The sequence below is a fragment of the Ictidomys tridecemlineatus genome, chromosome 2 (genome assembly GCF_052094955.1).
Source record: "Ictidomys tridecemlineatus isolate mIctTri1 chromosome 2, mIctTri1.hap1, whole genome shotgun sequence".
Classification (NCBI taxonomy): domain Eukaryota; kingdom Metazoa; phylum Chordata; class Mammalia; order Rodentia; family Sciuridae; genus Ictidomys; species Ictidomys tridecemlineatus.
In genome coordinates this window covers 208,693,736-208,713,678 of record NC_135478.1, presented here as the reverse complement: position 1 = coordinate 208,713,678, position 19,943 = coordinate 208,693,736, and the positions used below count along the sequence as shown (strand labels likewise).

Below are 19,943 nucleotides of genomic sequence, written 5' to 3'. Positions count from 1 at the left end.
TCTATTATATATGAAGTATCAAAGTACATTCTACTGTCTACTAATTAAAGAAATTTTTAAAATGCGCAAAAATTAAAAATACTCTATGTCATTCCTAAGTATTACAGATGCAATAAAAACAGTATTACTGTAGGACTCGGGTAATGGCTCAGCAGTAGAGCGCTTGCCTTGCTTGTGTGAGGCCATGGGTTTGATCCTCTGCACCACATAAAAATAAATAAATAAAACAAAGGTATTATGTCCAACTACAACTAAAAAATAAATATTAAAAAAATGGTATTACTCTATCTTATCCCATGTCCAATTCAGCACCTAGAACCCTTTGACACTATATACATGTGAAATAATGGCAATTATTTTAAACTAGTCATAAACTGTCATATCTCAAAACTATAAAACAATCCATTGTCATTAGTAATGTTGTTTCCCAAATGGCACACAGTGATGTCCAGACACAATTTTACAGGGAAAAAAATTTAAAGAATTTTTCATCTGGCTTAAAAATTATTTGCCAAGGCCTCACAATAAAGGCAATTAACCCTGTTAAATTCCGAAACTCAAGAGAAGGAGGGGGCACATAACTAAAATAGCAAGAGCAATTGACCTTTTGTTTTATGGTGTTTCTGAGCACCCTCTGGATAAGGTTACCCTGGTTCATTAACTTTAATAACCCTTCCTCTTAGGCTCTGGGTTCTCAATGTTCTTTCTGAAAAGCAGGTCTCTTTGTACACATAAATTCTCACAGCAAAGAAAACCCACATTTCCACAACAGCCTCATTGATAGCTGAGCAAAATAAAATCTGGCACAGAGCATGCATCCCAATGGAATTAAGCCAAGATGTCATTCCTATCCATGGAAGCTTTGTGGTCCCAGTTGAAGTTTTAAAGTAAAATTAAATGAATTGGATGGAAACTGGACCTTTTGACACACCTGAATAAAATATATAACAAAAATTTTCAATTTAATCATCTAATTATTTAAGACATTCAAAAAATAAATTATCTTGAAACTAACAGCAGCAAAAGTATTAATTAATGCATAAAATATATAAAAGGCCTTTAAAAATTATGGTAATAATTGCAGAAAACTAGAGAAAGAAGTAGAAAAGAGAAAACAGAAAGCATTTCTTTACAGTGATGCAAAAGATAAACTGGTAGTAAATAGTCCTAAGATTTACTGGAAATTCATTCTATGCACAGAGATTCTGTAACAATTCATGTACATCCAAGGGTAATACAATCTGTAAGCAATAATGCTTTCTCTGTTTCTTAATAAAGGACAGCCTACAGTGGTTCTCAATTTCTCCCAGCCCTTAGGGCAATATTTGTTCAATATCTTTTTAGTACAGATCTGAACTAGCAAAGCAGCTTAGGGAATTAAAAAGAAAAAAGACATAGTCCTTATCCTCATGGAGCTTACAATCTAGTTAAGAATACAAAACAGAATAAGATCATTTAATAATGATCTTATTTATATAATAAGATCATTATATAGATGATCTTAGTGCAGGACAGACTAAGTACCATAACAGAGGTAAAAAGTACACTGGAGTTCAAAAGTGGAGAGAGTGTATATGTGTGTGAGGGAACTTAGGTAAGGTTTATGGTTTCAGTGGCATTTATTCTATGCATCAGAGGATGGTGGTTTTGTATTCATGTAGGCAGATTAGGGGACAAAAAAGGAGGATTTTTCAAGCAGATAATAAAAAACAAAGAAATATCTCAAACAAACAAAAACCCCCAAGGATTCACAAATAGAAAAACAAATCAAGAATGCTTTAAAAAACATGGACTCTAAAATCAGGCAGATATTAGCTATGATATTCCTATTACCAGAGCTACATGGTCACCAGCAGGCTTCTTAAACCACTGGTTACCTAGAGCACCTACACCTCCTAAAGCTACCATGAGAATTAAATTAAGTATTGCAATTATAGCGGTTTTACTGTGTAATAAATAAATGCACTGTCTGTTGTAAAGAGACCACATAGGGAGTAGGTAGACATGAGGTTAAAAGAAAGTGGAGTATAAGATAAAGAATTTGAACTTGATTCCTCAGACAGTGAAGAAGTTACACAAGATCTTAAGCAGAGGTGTGACAAGGTAAGATCTGAATTTGCAGCCTATAGGACTAAAAGGAGAAGCCAGGGACTAAGAAGTATTGAAGATAATGTGGTCAATAATGTAGTCTATGTTTAAAATATCCAGCCATGTACAAATCCTAAGCTACTAAGTCAGTCAATCACCAATCAATCATTACTCATGCCACAAATACTAAAATTCAACCATATTCTTTGGTACAGAATATGTATTAATATTCTATACCAAAGAATGGTATCAGTACCAAATAACCTCTAAAACTATCTGCTACCAGTTGGACCAACCTATACATCTTATATATGCATTTAAAATAAGGTAGATATGTTAAAACATGTAAAAACACTTTTTCTATGAAGTGTTCAACTACAATATCCCTAGTTCTACTCTAATTCTCAGGGTAAATGAGACTGCTAATTGCATAATCCTCCACAAGGTGGCACACTATCTTCATAATTAAATCAGTTTTTCCACTTTGAAACTACATAGAAAGCTTACATACAGTCTAGGCCTAAAACACACAATTCATATTCAAAAAGAAGTAGTACCAGGGTTAACAGATTGGTGAAGGCAGTTAGCTTAATTCTTAATGAGACATTATGAAAAAAAAAGTAAAATGAAAATCAACAAAACAAAGGTTTTAATAAAACACATTTATCTTTAAAACAAAAGAAACCCTATGAGGACACTGATATTAAGAGTTAAAATAAAAGTATAGGTAAGACCTTCTCTTAAAATGAGAATTTTTGGAGAAAGGGAAAGATAATTTTATGTGCTCTTTATTCTTCCCCCTTTAGCCATTTCCCTGAACCATCATGACCCAGCAGATTATCAAGTGGGTGAAACCATGCCTCTTTTATATCTAGAAATGGACCTTTTGTGTGAATTCAATGTAAAGTTACTTTCTTTGCTAAAAAGTTGCATTTTATGCGTATGATGATATACTTTGTATGAAAGAAAAAAATATAGCCACAGAAATACATTAGTAATTAATAACTAAAACTCATATTACTCACTTCCTTCAAATGTTTCTTTAAGGAAAACTACATGTGGCATCACATATAACAAAATGAAAACACTTTCACATAAGTGGTGCAGAAACAGTTCAAGGTCCTGATATCTACAGAAGGGCTCTTCCAAGTGGCAAGGAACTCCCTCTCAACTTCTTTCGTAGATGCCAACTATAAGGGCTTTGTCCCAGTCTTAGTACTTTTGGTGATTGAGGAGACAAATTAACAAAACTTTTAACAAAGAGTTATACAAGAGGTACTTGCCTCACCCAATAGACATTTATATTTCTAACTCAAGACTACCATACTAAATAGACATGGCTTTTCTCTCTTTCCATTCTACTTATTTTATTTACCCAGAGTTAAAACCCAACTCACAGCTAGTAGAATACTGTTAAATGGCAAGGTGTCAGGACAGGGATTACAATCAATAAAGCTGTATATAAATCCAGTAGGACCAAACACTACATTCCTTCTCCTCCACTATGGCATGAACGAATGGATTCCCTTAGGAAGGAAGAGAGCTTTGAAAATTAAACAGTAAAATGTATGTTATGAACACTTGTATGACAATATGCAAAAACAAAACCAAAAAAAACCTATCAACTGGAAAAAAGATAAGTAGATATCACTAAATATTTAATGTTTAAGATGTTTCAGTAAGGTATGTGAAACACTGGGAAGCAATGTTTTTGAAATATAAGCCACATTTAATAAGATAAAAGAAATACTAGTTTTGTTCTAGTGATGTGCTCTTAGTTTCTTGGGTTAAGAGACTCTTTGAAAACCTAAGGCCATAGATTTTTGTCCCAGAAAAATGTACAACTGGACAAAATGTTGCATCTAACTTCAACAGATGTAGAATCCTTGCTCTAGAAATCTTCAACATGCATATTTTGAAATGACTGGGCTTCTTTAAATTCTACCACTTAGGGAAAATCATTCTTTACTACTGAACCTACCTGTTTTGTTGTTGTTGTTTGTTTTCTTTTTGTTTTTAGGCCAGGGGGTGATACTGGGGATGAAACCCAGAGCTGTGCACAAGCTAGGAAAGTGTTCCACCACTGAACTACATCTCCAGCTCTATTTTTAATCAACAAAATTCTTAAATAAATTTTAATATTTTTTCTTTAAAAATCTTAAAAGCATATTCCTTTCTAAAACACCAATTAGGGCATTATATATAAAAGACAAAACAAAAACATCAAAAGAACATAGTTTTTGTTTTGAGTTTTGGTACTAGGGATTGAACTCAGGGGCACTTCATCACTAAGCTACACCCCAAGCCTTTTTATTTTGAAAAGCCTCAGTAAGGGTCTCAGTAAGTTGATCATTAGGGCCTTCCCTAAGTTCCTGAGACTGGCTTTAAATTTGTGATCTTCTTGCTTCAATCTCCAAGTTGCTGGGATTATAGGTATGAGCCACTATGCCTGGCAGAATGTTAGTATCTTAAAATGTGGGACTCACAGGTAAATCACTTTTAATCTCAACACTGCCTTTTAAATTGTTCTAAACAATATTTTTCAAAAAAATATTTAATTGTTTAAAAATATTCCCATAGGGGGCTGGAGATGTGGCTCAAGTGGTAGCGCGCTCGCCTGGCATGCATGCGGCCAGGGTTTGATCCTCAGCACCACATACAAAAACAAAGATGTTGTGTCCACTGAAAAATAAATAAATAAATAAATAAATATTAAAATTCTCTCTCTCTCTCTTAAAAAAATTCCCATAGTAAAATTTTATCAAATCATACAAAAATGCAAAGTTCTCTACATTTACATAAAATCCTATCAGAATGATTAATCACTATACATTGCAAAGTTAATACACTGCGTATGTCTGTTATACAAATAGCATATTTTATACATAAGTAAATTATTTCATCTAACATCTAACTCTCCTACCAATTTAATTTATTATTCCCATTTTTAACATAACTCATTCAAGATTAAGGAAAAAATCAGTGGTAGTGGCAGGATTCAATATCAGATATGTGGGTCATACACCCCCATCTTCCCTCAAACTCAGCACCTAACCACTATATTTGATTGCTATGTTATTAAGACTGATCTAGAAAAGTTCTCTCAAAGATTTCTGATAAATACAATCTCTCTAAAGATGACTGAAATAAATCTGATGGTAGCAATTATGAGAGAACTCTGGTATCTACAGGATGAAATAAATATAGTATATGAAAGCACCTTAGAAAATAATGCAATTAATAGTCTTACAGTTAAGTTTAATAGAGTCTTATAATAGAGTTTAGTCAGAGAAGGTCCCAAGGACATACCAGTTTCTGTTCTTGAGCCCAAATTAAGGTCAGAAAGCACTAAATATTACTCTAAAGAATCATAAATATTTACTTGGAAATCATACTCACACATTGCTATAAAGCTGGATAGCAATGTGTGAGTATGATTTCCAAGTAAATATTTTTCTTTCCACTTCAAGGGAAATGGGTTTTTGATTCAGTTGAATACATATTTAGAACATGTCTACTTCATGCCAAGCTTGGTGGCCATAAAAATAAATAGGCTAAATTCTTGTCCTTTCTTCCTCAATAAGTCCACTGAGATTGGTGAGCTGAAGAGATAGGATTATATACACATTGCTTGCATACATTATGCAAGCAATTCTAAAGCCATGTGGAATTAGTGTAGTAGAAATAATCATATGAACAAAGCATTATGTAAATGTAAGGAGGGAATGTTTATTCTTGACTGAACCTGTCTCCCAAACTCTAAACTAATATGCCCAACTGCTTATGACGTTAGTTATCTATTTGGATGTATAAATGGCATCTCAGACTTAGCCTGTCTAAAATTAAGTTGCTAAAAAACTCAACACTTATGATCCTCATTTCACCCTTAAAGAATGGCTACACTGTTTTTCTAATTGCTTAGGTCAAAACCTTCAGAACAATCCTTCACTTCTTACACCCCACATTTAATCCATCGGCAAACCTTCTGTTGCTAATAACACCAAAGACTGGGTAAATTTTAACAACAAAAAGCCCACCTCTGAACACCACAGTTGAATTACTTTTCCACTCTCTTAATATCTCACAATGGGAATTATATTTCAACAAACGAACCCTTCAGAGACACACTCAAACCACATCCAAACCATAGCAGATTCTTTGAAAATACAACCAAAACCTGACCATTTCTCAACACTACACTACCACTCTAACAGTAACCAAATTCTTTTATCATTTCTCAGGCAGAGCTTCCTAAAATGGTTCTGTGCTTCTGCCCTTGATTCATTTTGTTTTGTTAAAATGCAAAGGCAGTTTATAGCATTTCTCATAACCCAACATGGCTCCCATCTCACTCTGACTATAGGCTAAAGTCCTAAACAAAGCCTACAAGATACAATACAATCTGTCCTCTCTCTTCTATTCTGACTTCATTTCCTACTCCTCTCTTTTGTACCTCTGATTTTAGCAACAAATAATCTGGAAAAAAGCTGATGATAACTTACTATATAATAATTTTATTTCAATAATGAATATCATCCATATGGAATAAGGTATTTATTTGAAATTTTATCTAAATACCTAATTCAGTATATTTACAATTAAAAAAATAACAGATACTTAAAACTTAAAAATATAATGAATCTTCCCAGAAAACTTATACAATACAAAAACTTTGTATACTATTTCAAGACTGCCATGGGCCCCCTTTATGGCCATTCACAAAACTTCCGCACAACAGAAACATGGATAGCACTGATTAGTTGAAAGAAAAGAATATGAAAGTATTATTTTTAAAAGTGTTTTGGGGTTCTTTTGTTTTCTCTTGATCAGAGCAGATTCCTGGATCACTGACCCTCACAACAAGACACCTGTTTAAATTTAACCAGAACCATAATTTCAGAGTCATTCAAAAGCTCAAAGCCTTCTCTATGACTTATTAAAGTCCCAGGGCATTTTTCCTTCTAGACACCTGAACCTTCAAAAGCTACCTCACTTCTGCCCTCCCTATTCAATATGGACCTCAAAGCCTAGCTATCTCACCAATTCCTACAAATAAACAAACAAACAAATAAATAAATAAAAACCTACTCACAAATTAAGCTGGGCATGGTAACATGCACGTGAATTTCCAGCTATTTGGGAGGCTGAGGCAGGAGGATGGCTTGAGCTCAGGAGTTCAAGACCAGCGTGAGCAACATAGTAAGACTCCAGTTTAAACTCAACTCTCCCAAATCAACTTTAATACAGAAAAAAATCCAGGATTTTGAGGAGCAAAGAAAAAGTCATGTCATAAAGCATGGCATTCTGCAATTCTGCTGGCTACACTACTTTGCTCCTGCCTCCTTTTCCTTTCTCCTATCCGAACAAACCAATTCTTTTCTAAAATCAGTTCTCCTGACTGTTTTACTTTGTTACTAAAGAACATTCATAAGCAAACATAATTCCCTTCCTAAAAAGAACAATGGTTCTTATAGTACATATCAATCATGGAAATGTTTTAATAATTTAAACATTTTAAAGAACATTTAAAGTCACTGGTGAATGCATCACACAGAAATAATCAACATCATTATTTTGGTATGTCTCCTTCAAGTGTTACCATCTATGTTACCATCAATAAATTTTAAAAGGGATCTACTTCTTTAAAAGGAATCCATGTTTATCCCAATTCTCATATCAAGATAAGAAAATGGGGATCTCAGCATCATCTTTCAAACACAAAAAGGAGGAGGAATTTCACACAAAAATGTTTTACACAGCATCTCTCTTACTCCTACAAGGGTCACTTCAATCTAATTAAATCCTTTTGATCTTAACATTCATGTATAGCTAGTACTTTTTCTACCATCTAAGCAGAAATATGACACAATGAAAAACAATTCTTAATATTAAATGACCACCATGATTATGTAGCTATATATTACTCTGTTAAGTTTTTGATTCCTTTTAAAGGCTGAAAAGTTTTGTTTTCATCCAGAGACTTAAATAAAGCTTTAGCTAGCATTCATTCAAAAAGTAAACCAATGGGGGTGTAGTGGAGGGGGACGACTTGAACAAAATGACTCTGAATAAAATGCTTTTATTAGTGAGATAAGTCTCCCAATTTTCTTTTCTTTTTTGGTACAAGGAATTGAACCTAGGGGCAATTCACCACTGAGCTACATCCTCAGTCCTTTTTAAATTTTTATTTTGAGACAGGATCTCGCTAAGTTGCCAAGACTGGCCTGGAACTTGGCAATCCTCCTGCCTCAGCCTCCCAAAGTTGCCAGGATTACAAGCATGCACCACCATGTTCAGCTCCTAAAATTTCTATTTTAGAAATAGAAAAAGAGTTGCTTAAAAATATATTTTGAAAGTACTTCTGTTACTTTCTATAAACTAGTACTAATAATGAAGTGTAGATATGTTCTATTTCCCTTTCAGAAGCTACTAAGAGATTCCACCAGAATTAAATCACATGATTATTACAGTCATTTCTTACAATTACACTTTATATAGTAAATCAAATAAGCAAATTACTAAAAACTCTTTTCTGCTCTCTGGGAATTTTTAAAAAGCAAGTAGAGGTTAAATTCTACCCCTAGTGCATAAAACAAAGGTTATAGAAAAATATTTGAACCTATACTATTCTACTGTTAAAAATTTCACTTCAAGAATTTCTTACCTGATATGTTAATTTTTAATCTTTACTTTGCTCACTCTAAACTCTGTCATGATATTTGAAATCTTTTCAGTTTATCTTCAAATTTCACGTATTGTTTTTTTAAAAAAAGGAAATAATTTTCTCTCTTTTTTTACATATGTACTTTACCTCGTATACAGTCCATCTCCCATAAACAGCACGGTAAACACCACTTTTGCCCTCAGATAAGGTGGGCTTTTTTGAGGAGTGGGTTACCAGGGATTGAACTCGGGGGCACTCAACCACTGAGCCACATCCTCAGCCCTGTTTTGTATCTTTATAAGAGACAGAGTCTCACTGAGTTGCTTAGTGCCTCGCTTTTGCTTTGAACTCAAGATCCTACTGCCTCAGCCTCTCAAGCCACTGGGATTATAGGTGTGAGCCACTGTGCCTGGCTAAGGTGGGCTTTAAATGTTAAAGTTAACCATATTACTTTCACATTTAAGGAAAGTGCATTTTGCTTAGAAAATTTAAGGATCTTTTCAAATAAACACTGTTCTTTATTATAATATTAGCATTTTTTTTTTACAGATGAGTTTGATAAAACTTTCTTTATAGAACTGAGGGGAAACAAAAGAAAGATATTACAAATCCCACTTTGTTCAAGAGGGAAAAGGCTACTCCTATGGTTTGTACCTGAAATGTCCTCCAAAATCTCATGTGTTAGAAGTATGGTCCCCAATATAGCAAGTTTCAGAGGTGAGGCTTTTAGGGCTTTAACCTAATCAGTGGATCAATCCATCTGATGGATTAATAATTTGAATGGGCTACTGGGTACTAACTCTACTCAGGGGGTGTGGCTCGAGGAAGTAGGTCACTGGGGCCATGGCCTTACACTGTATCTTATCCCTATCTCCTCAATTTCCCTGTGCTTTCCAGCTGCCAAATGCTGAGCAGTTTTCTTCCACATATCCTTCTACCACAATGTTCTGCAGCATCGTGGCTCCAGAGAAATGGAGTCATTAACTATAGGCTGACCCCTCTGAAACCATGATCCAAAATAAACTTTTCCTCCAATTGTTCTTGTCAGGTAAATTTTGGTCACAGCAACAAAATTCTGACTAATATGGCTACTACACACAATCTAAAAACAAAATTTTATGTCTATATTTATAAAACATCTAACTTTTCTATTATAAAGAAAACATTTGTACATAAATCTGACTCTTCAATAAACAAACACAAGCACATTTATTAGATTCTCAGGCAGGGGAGAAAATGCCCAAGACTCTATAGTAGTTTTGAGCCCATTTCTATGGATTAGATGGGTGTTTGGAGAGACGGGCCAAGTTAGGAAGATGAATTCTTATACCTTGAAATAAACTTTTGACAAAGAGATCCTAACAATATTCTCAAACTGGCTCATAGGTTACTACACATATTTAGCAGCAAATTTCAAAGGAAAAATAATCTCTCATTGTTTTTAAAACCTTTATGAAAATATTCATGACATGCTATTACGATTTTTTCTTAATTATTTTACAACACAAATCTACAAAAGCAATTAAAAAAAATTCCCAAAGGACTTTGAGTCAACATGACACAGCAACAGAACCAAGAATTTATGACTCTAAGAAAAAGTAAAATATTCCTGGCATGGTGGTACACACCTATAATCCCAGCAAATCAGGAAGCTGAGGCAAGAAGATCACAAGTTGGAGACCAACCTCAGTAATTTAGTGAGACCTCAAAAAATAATTAAGAAAAAGTAAAATGTGTCTACAGCAATACCACACTGAATCCACCTGACCTCGTCTGATCTTAGAGGCTAAAAATGGACAAGACTGGTTATTATGTGGATAAGGAAAAAGTAAAAGTCACTTGGATGGATACTGGCATTCCATGAAGTAACATTTTCTAAAATCAAACAATAAACACAATTATCCTAGATTCTTGGTATTATTTGTTTTCAAGATTTTAATTTGAAAAGTATTATACTTTTGTAATGATTCACTAATATAATAGTAATTAAGTTGTCCTAGGCTCTAGAAAAGTAAGAAAAACTTTTGATAGGCAAGCTTCAGAATAAAATTTCAAAGGCAGCAAAGAACAACACATAAAATAAATTATTTATATGCTATGAAGAATGTTAAACAATTAAAGATTTCTGAACACTTCAATTCCTAATTTGATATCTCCCTAAAAATATAATTTAATTCTCTAAATCCCAACAATTTCCATACAGTTATATTAAAATATAAGTGCACTGAAAATCCAGAAATACTTCAAAATTTTCCTTGAAAATTCAATACATGTAAACTACACACACACACACACACACACACACACACACACACACACACACATAAAGGTCTGCACATTAATATTTCTTTTAGGTTACCTAAAATCATTTGTGCAGCATCTCCTTTCTCATCTAGCTACTGTATGGTTTAGGTTATACCTCCAAACAGTGCTTATTTTGTTACTTGATTATAATCAATAACATTTAACCATTAGAATGAATGGAAAAAAGTATATTCATTTTATCTGACATTTTAAAATGTACGCTAATGAGTTATTAGTGTCTATTATTTGAATTTACTATTGATGTTTAACATAATACAAAATATGTATAATTTTGAAAAAGATTCTGCTTCCATTACAAGTGTTACTCACCTGTTTGAACATCAATAACCATCTGATGGCCCCCTCTCATTCCTGGTCGGTTATCTTCTCCATCACCTGAAGCAGAAACATATTTTCTTTAAAAGAAATAATAAAAAGCAACTGCAAATCCAGAGTAGCTTAATTCATAAGTCTATAATGGATAGTGAAAATACCTACATTTATTCTTTCAAAATGTTAAAAGTAAGTAAAAAGACATCAACTTAAATCTATATTTCTAATAATTATTTTGATTTTTCTTCCTATTGCTTTTAGGCTATTAACACAACTAGAAGCTATTTTCAATTTATTTATGAATAAAGCTATCAGTCAGCAAAGATTCTGGATATCTTATAAAAACCTAAGATGAAATCTCTAAATTACTTGAATGCCAAAGTAAAAATGTAAAATAATCTCAAAATTAGAACTCATGTCTATATTTCAGACATATTTTATTAGTATAATGAGCAATTTTAAGGTTCATAAAATGAGCTATTTAAAACTAGGATGAGGCTTGGGATATGGCTCAAGTGGTAGCGTGCTGGTCTGGCATGCATGGGGCACTAGGTTTGACCCTCAGCACCACATAAAAATAAAATATTGTGTCCACCTAAAACTAAGGAATAAACATTTAAAATAAATAAATAAAACTAGGATGTTATCAAGTTTTATATTAATAATTTCTTTATTGCAATTATTTTATGCCATTACTTCAGAAATCACTTCCCACATAATTTATTAGCTATTTTGAGTACCGACTGAGAAAATATAAGGTTTACTTCACTTTGATTTTTTATTTCTACTTGGATCTTAATAGATTGGAATATAATGAGTAAAGTTTTTAGAAACTTCTGAAGGAGAAAACTATTGTTCTACTTATATCTAATCCTAATTCACACCAAAGCTTATATAAATAAAGAAATAATTCATTTTAATGGTTCAAAAAGTTATAGGATTCTCCTCCTCCTATTTCTCTATTTTTCTTTGGTGGGGTGGCAGAGTGTTACTGGGAATTGAGCCAGGTCCTTTCACTTGCTTTTTAAGTGCCCTACCTCTGAGCTACATCCCTAGTTCTTTTTGTTTTGAGATAGGGTCTCACTAAGTTACTGAGGCTGGCCTTAAACTTGTGATCCTTCTGTCTCAGCCTCCCAAGTAAGTAGGATTATAGGCATATGCTCTGTGCCCAGTTAAGGTTATTGGATTTTAATATCTTACTTGATATGACCAGAAAGTGCAAGGTTTTCTTGGTAAGTTTCTCATTAGATCAAATATGTAATTTAGGCTAATTTCACTGATGTAAAATTGAAAACATCTAACTTTTTACTAATTTCACCAGAATTAGTAAAAAGGTACTACAAACAACTAAAATATCAGTGCTTAGACAGTCATGTGCTACTTAGGAATGGAGATAATTTCAGAGAAATGTGTCTTTAGGCTATTCTGTCAATGTGTAAACATCACAGAGTACATTTATACAAACCTAGATGGTGTACCTTACTGAATACGTGGTTTTAATGGTAAGGCTTATTGCTTCTAAGCTACAACCTGTACTACAATCTTGTACTGAATTCTGTAAGCAACTGTAAGACAATCAAGTATCTGCATATCAAAACAGAAAAGGTTCAGTGAAAATACTAGGTGATATGATTTTTCAGTTCCATTATAAGCTTATGGGACCCCCATCATTGAGAAAAATGTTGGGCAGTACATGACCAAATACAGAAAATAAAATGTAAAACCAAATCTTTTCATTACTAGTATATTCAATGGCTAATCATTTATAAGTTTCCTGCAACTTCTTTCTCCTTTCTAATACTTAGGGGTTTTGGGGGGTTTTTTTAGATTTTGCAGCTCATTAACACCAAAACTTTGCTTTTTTTTTTTCCTTCTCCCAGTCAAAAGTGCCACTTCCAAGAACAGATTTCAAAAACACTAACATATTCATTTTCAGTATGTCTTCATTTTTCATATTTAATCCATAATTTGTAAATGCATCTCTGTCTTTGAAGAAAATTATTTCATATGTGACTGATAAAATACAAGAATCATGTCCATATATTATAGACAAAATTATGGAACTTCACATGTAGTTTTCCCCTGCATATTGTTTAATCTATCAGAGAAAAGAAAGCTTTCTCACAGCTAAAGAAAAGGCCTTAGCAATATATGAAGATCATAAGGAAAAAAGCTACATATCAATAAAAGTGCTTCCTTTTACTGTTGGTAGTTGAACTAAAGAAATGCTACACTTTTCACTGTGTTATTATATGCAAAGTAATTAGTGCAGATGAAGTATTGACAAAAATTTCCCCCATGAGAAAATAAGGATTAATTAAGAAGTCTAAACTCTAACTCAGATTTCAAGTTTTGATGAATATAGTCCCTATTAGAAGCAGCAAATGCCTTCAGGATAAGAAGGCATGAGTCCCAAGGTTTACAATTTAAATTCACTATGGTACTCAATATGAACTCCTTTGAAGATTTAACTGCACTGTTTTCATAATAATTATTATACTAGCTTTTAATAGTATCTGTTTATAAAGTTCCATAGATTTAGAATGGTCTGTTCCTGATTTCTCTCAGAAGCTTCTTCAGGTTTAGAAAGTCATTTTGCCAAACTTAAGGTTTTTCAGGACCACCTGTATGGTAATACAACATAGCCTATAATTTAACAGTGTCTCCATAAAAGTAGTTTACAATATAGTCCATGCATCAAAACTGCCAATTTTGTGTTAGAGCAATAAAACAAGAGTTTAAAAGACAATAAACTAGGGCTGTGGATGTAGTTCAGTGGTAGAGTACTTGCTTAGTGTGAGGTCCTGGGTTCAACCCCAGCACCACACAAACACATATAAACCCCACATGCATTTATAGTAATACTAAGTCTGCCATCCAGTTAAGGAAACTTTGTATTATTTTAAACACCTGCTTCTTATTAATATTATACTGAAACTTGAGCTATCATAGGAACACTGAGAAACTAATGAAGAAGCATCACATCTAGAATGTATAGTTTACCTTTGGTGCTTTTGGGAATGATTTGACTCCATCGTGGCTTATACTCCTGTTGACTGATATACTGATTGAACAGGCCATCTGCAAATATATATTTAAAAAAAAACGAGAAAGAATTACATCTTAGCAAGATTTTTTATCATAGGAAAGAAAAAAGAATTCTACATTAAGAGAAACTACTAATATGTCACTAATACAATAGCACACTTTCATAAAATGTTATCACTTCAGTTTCCTGTCATGCTACCCCAAACAGAAATTGTAAAGTGTTAGTTGACACAACCACATAAACAAACTGCATTAGTGGTAGCTCCCATTAAATATACTATGTTTCCCATTATTATTTCACTTACTAGATATAAAGTCATTACTGCACTCAATGGTCAAGTACATGACATTAACAGGGGTGGGGGTGTTTAAACAGAGACCTTGAAAGAAAGAAAAGGGAATTATCTGGGAGGGGGAAAAAAGGCAGAAAATTCAAGGCTGCAAAATAGAACCAGTAGAAAGTAAAATAATTTATAAATAATCTGAGTAAGTGTTCCATATTATTGAAATAAGACTTGTACACCTTTTCAAAATTGTTTCTGTCCAAGTCCAGTGGCATATTCCTATAATTCCAGCTGAAGAAGGAAGTTCACAAATTTGAGGGCAGTGTGGGAAACTTAGAGAGACCCTGTCTCAAAATAAAAATTTAAAAAGGGCTGATATAGCTCTCAGGAATAGAGCATTCCTGAATTCCAGCTCTACTACTGGGGAGGGGGACAGTTCTGGCATTAATATAAATACAAATGGAAAGAGAAAAGGATAATTAAAGATTAAGAGTTATATTTAATTCTTTTATGTGATCTCCCAACACTCATCTTTATTTGAATCGCCAAACTTTTCATCTTTATGCCCTATAATGAAATAGATTCACTGCACTCCAATCCCTTTGAGTCCAGAGTATTCTGTGTCAGTACTTTGTTACCAGAATCCAAAAGAACTAGAGAAGGACGTGGGAGCTCCAATATATTTGGACTAGGGACTTCAACAGTACTTCTTCAGGGAAAGATAAAACTAACACTTTAAAGTACAAATTCTATTATCATATACTTTTCTTTGAATACAACTGTTTACCAATAAGAGTACCAGCAGCAGTAACAGAACTATATTTATTGAATACTTACTAAATGTTAGAATCTGTGCTATTTTATTTATCTCACTTAATTCTAAAAACAACCCTAAGAACTATCATCTTCATTTTACAAACAGGGAAGTACATACTTAGAGAAATTAAGTAACTTAACCAAAATCACATAACTCTTAAGTAGTGAGGTTGGGACTCAAGTTCTACTGTTCACTTCTGAAACATCAATAAATTCTTAATCTACTTCTTAAGAGGAGTTTCTACACTAGTTACTGTAATTAAATGAGACTGAATCCCCACATGCATCCATCTAACCCAAATGATTATCAATTGGTATGGAACCCTATTCCAGCCAAGAAAACATGAGGAAACTCGTAAGGGACTTCTAGACAATGTTTTTTTACTTTGAAACAAATAAACACAGAAGAAGAAAAACTACTTTTATTCCTCCAGACATTGATATATCTGTATGCAATGTACAACTGCTCAGGTCAGTCTGTATGGGAATGAAATGTATTCTCTAATGACAGAAGAGAAAGAAATTGGAACATAGAATCAACCAACCATGAAATCCACCTTACCTCAGGACTTTAAGTGATGAAATATTTCCTTACCAAGCTTGGATTTTCTTTTACATGGAGCCAAAAAGATCATACTTTTTAGCTACCTTTACTATAAATTCTGTCCTTTGCCATAGACTTCAACCTGAATAAAGATTTTCTTAGCTGGGGGTAGTGATGCCTATCTATAGGAATCACTACTTCTATCCCAGCTACTCAGGCCACTGAGGCAGAAAGATTGCTTAAGCTCATGCCTTAAAAGACCACGCTGGCAAGATGGTGAAAACCCATCTCAAAACAAACAAAAACAAAACAAACAAAAACCAGACTTTTCCCCAGTAGACATTGAAAGCAAAGACTTGTTCAAAGAATTTGTAAGTAAAACAGGTATGTTCTTCATGACTTATTTACTGGCCAGTGACCATGCAGTTTAGACAAATCTCCCTTATCCCCTTCTTTTCTGGATAATTATGAAACTCAGTTGTAATCGACCCTTTCAGCTTCAAATCTTTCATTTGACTTTAATGGGAAATTCCATCCTACACACTGATCCAATTTCTTTTTTCCTTTGCCTTTGGGACTTGTCAAAATTTTTGCCAAAGAAAAGTTTCTTTTTAAATTACACTCTAAATTGGCACTTACATTTAATTGTTACAGCAAGAGGAACAAAGAGATTCATAACTTACTTTAGTGAATTTTTATCATATAATTTACTCCTTCATGGACTTTTCCAATGACTTTTGCCCCATCCAGCCTACTCTGACCAAAACCTTTCTTCCATTATAAAAGGTGGGAACCCTTTTTTCTCAGATAAAATACGTGGGGCTCTTATTCATGGTAATAATATAACAATATAAAAATATTAACAGTAAATTTAGAATATCTAGAAATAAAATGCAGTAATGAACTTTTATTCAACTTTGAAAGGGGGACAGAAAGTTTAAAAATGCTCCTTTAAAAAATTAAAGGTAATATAAAAGTATCCAATTATTCAAAGACCTAGATTTTGAAATATACAGTAAGTCCATGCAATAGCTGGGGTGAGGAAAGCAAATGATGGAAATACATACAGAAAACAGAAAAAAATGAGGAAACTGTAGATGTCAAGTATCTTGGAATATAAAATTGGAATTTATTAGTTGGATGGGCCCTGAGATTCCTTCTAAATTCTGAGGTGTTTGAACTAATACATTTACTTGCACTCTGTGTGTATGCCTAATTCTACTTTATGTTTATCTTAGAAGAGTTATTATCTTTTCTTTGTCCTTTATACCTTCTGTGATTCTTATATTAAAAGAGAAATCACAAATTCACTGGGGGAAATTCTCCTAAATGCTCACAAGTCAGTGATCAAAGCAATAGTTGTAATCAGATAAAGGATCCTACCCCTGATCTTTAAGTCATGCCGAACAGTACAGATAAAATTAACTGCTTCTCCAAGAACCCTCTATCCCCATTCATACTAGCCTAAAAAGTTTAATATACTCTACATATCCAGATCTCATGTTTATTTCTTTTCTATCAAACACAATTTTCCCATTTAAAACAAATGTAAGAACACACATTAAGCATTTATAAGGCTCTGGGTTTGATATCTCTCTCTGGAACACACAAACACATCATGTACACACAAAGTAATTGGCCTAAAAAAATACTGTCAAAAATTTTTAAAGCAAAAAAAACAAACTCTCAAACATGACAAAATTTTTGTTAAAGAATTCTGTAAATACATACACATGAAGATAGAAAAAAATATAACAGCATACATCAGAAAGGTAAAAGTAATTTCTTTGGTTGGTGGGATTAGGATACTTTTGGGAATTTTTTTTTAACTTTTTAATTTTTCCAAATTTTTTGTTCCAAGCAGTATAATTACCTGAAGAAAAACCAGAAAACACATAAATATGTAAAACTATTTTTTAAATTTTAGAAGAATTTTATACCATATTGTTACAAAAGTCCCTCCTTATCCATGAGGGATAAATTCCAAGACCCCCAGTAGATGCCCGAATCTACAGATAGTGTATAATTTTCTATATGCTATTGTTTTCCCATACATAACATACCAAGGATGAAGTTTAACTTATAAATTAAACAAAGAAATTAACAATAATAAAATAGAACACACATATTGCCAGTAATAATATACTATGATAAAAGTTCTACAAATGTACTCTTATTCTCTTTCAAACTCTGACATTTCTGATTTCACATTTTCAGAATACGGGTGATTACTGATAGCTTAAACAGATATCAAAACCACAGATAAGGGGAGGACTTGTTTAAGGGGGACGAAAATAAGCTATTTTCATACCTTTTGTTATGTCTGAAATGTCTCTTCTTCACAGTTTACTAAACATATCATGTTTCTATAAGCAGTGTACTCTGACATCAGCTTATTTAAACAAGGATAAAAAGAGCCAAATATATCCAAAGGCATTTACAATCAACCTGGCAAAGATTACTTACAAAATTTAAAACATTAGGTACTCCACATTTATCACATATATATCACTTATATATGTGAGATACATACATACATATATATGTGTGTAAGAGATACATACATTTATCTACACATATCATATAGTAGTTCCTTAAAGAAAAAACTAAGATTAAAATATAACTACAGATAGGGTAATTTTACATATGCAAGAACATATGAAAAAGAGTTAAACTTTGGGAAACAAAATTCATTATTCCAGATCATTTTACCACAATATTAAGCAAATCCAATATAATAAAACAGAAACAAAGCTAAAATATATTACTTATGATTTAAAGGGAAAATGTGACACCTCCCTTAAAAATCTATTGGCTACTATGGCTGGAGGTTACATTTTATTTCTTCTTGAAAACACTAGTTTGGCATCATTCCAGAAGCATTCCTGTCAGGTGGAACTAGCAATGGCTAGTTTGAGAAGCTGGATATTCCACCAAACCACAACCAACAACAAACTCCAAACTCCAAACCAAACCATCTCTTATTTTGGTGAAATTATGACTTAATCTAAGATATACTTTATAAGCTAATTAATTCCAGTCTTCTCACTCCCCTATATATACACAGAGAAATAAAACACACTCACACCTCCAAATATTGACACTCACTTTATAATATTAAATCATCAACCATGATGTACAATAAATATTACTTAAGACCTATGATAAACAATGTGCAATTTTGTATAATAAATTAAAGATCGATCGCATATATGTTAATACATTTATTGCCTATTGCCAGGTATTATGGTTTAGACATGAGGAGTCCCTCAAAAGTTCTTGTGTTGTTAATTAGTTTAATTTAATAATTTCACAATATATACTAATATCAAAACATCATATTGTCCCTCATAAGTTATAGATAATTACTATTGTCAATTTAAAATAAATTACAGGGCTGGAAAAAAAAAGTTCCTGTGTCAATCCAAGAATATTCAGAGGTGAAATAATTAGATTATAAGAGCTAGACAGTTCATCATATTTGTATGATACCCTATGCAAGTGGGGTGTGGTTTAGGAGGTGGGTCACTTGGAGCATTTCCTGGAAGGGTGCATCTTTCCTGCTTCCCCTTTTGGCTTCTCTCTCTGCTTCCTGGCTGTCAAGAATAGAGCAGTACTCCTCCACAATGTCCTTCTGCCATGATGTTCTGCCTCACTTTGGGCTCAGAGCAATGGATTTGGCCCACCATGGACTAAACTTCTGAAATGGTGAGCCAAAATAGCCTTTTTTCTCTAGAGCATTCTTGTCAGGTATTCTGATTATATCCATGAAAAGGTGACTAACACACAAGGAAACTGGCTTACAAATAATTAGGTCAAAACAGATCTAAAGCAAACTACGTAGTTACTCTTAATGAAATGC

The 19,943-nt window shown here is 33.1% G+C and overlaps 1 protein-coding gene across 19 annotated transcripts in view; it reads right to left on the bottom strand.

The window, feature by feature from the left end:
* The window catches only part of Mkln1 (muskelin 1), a 302,986-nt gene that overhangs the window by 73,999 nt on the left and 209,044 nt on the right, over nt 1-19,943 (bottom strand). For 18 of the 19 annotated variants that reach the window (XM_078040552.1, XM_078040549.1, XM_078040543.1 and 15 more), the window contains 2 exons: nt 14,393-14,470; nt 11,387-11,452 (listed from right to left, as the gene is read on the bottom strand). In XM_078040552.1, coding sequence (XP_077896678.1) covers nt 11,387-11,452; nt 14,393-14,470 — 144 coding nt within the window. Of the gene's footprint in view, nt 1-4,069; nt 4,205-11,386; nt 11,453-14,392; nt 14,471-19,943 lie in introns of those variants that run through there. The other variant, XM_078040558.1, reaches the window with a different exon arrangement.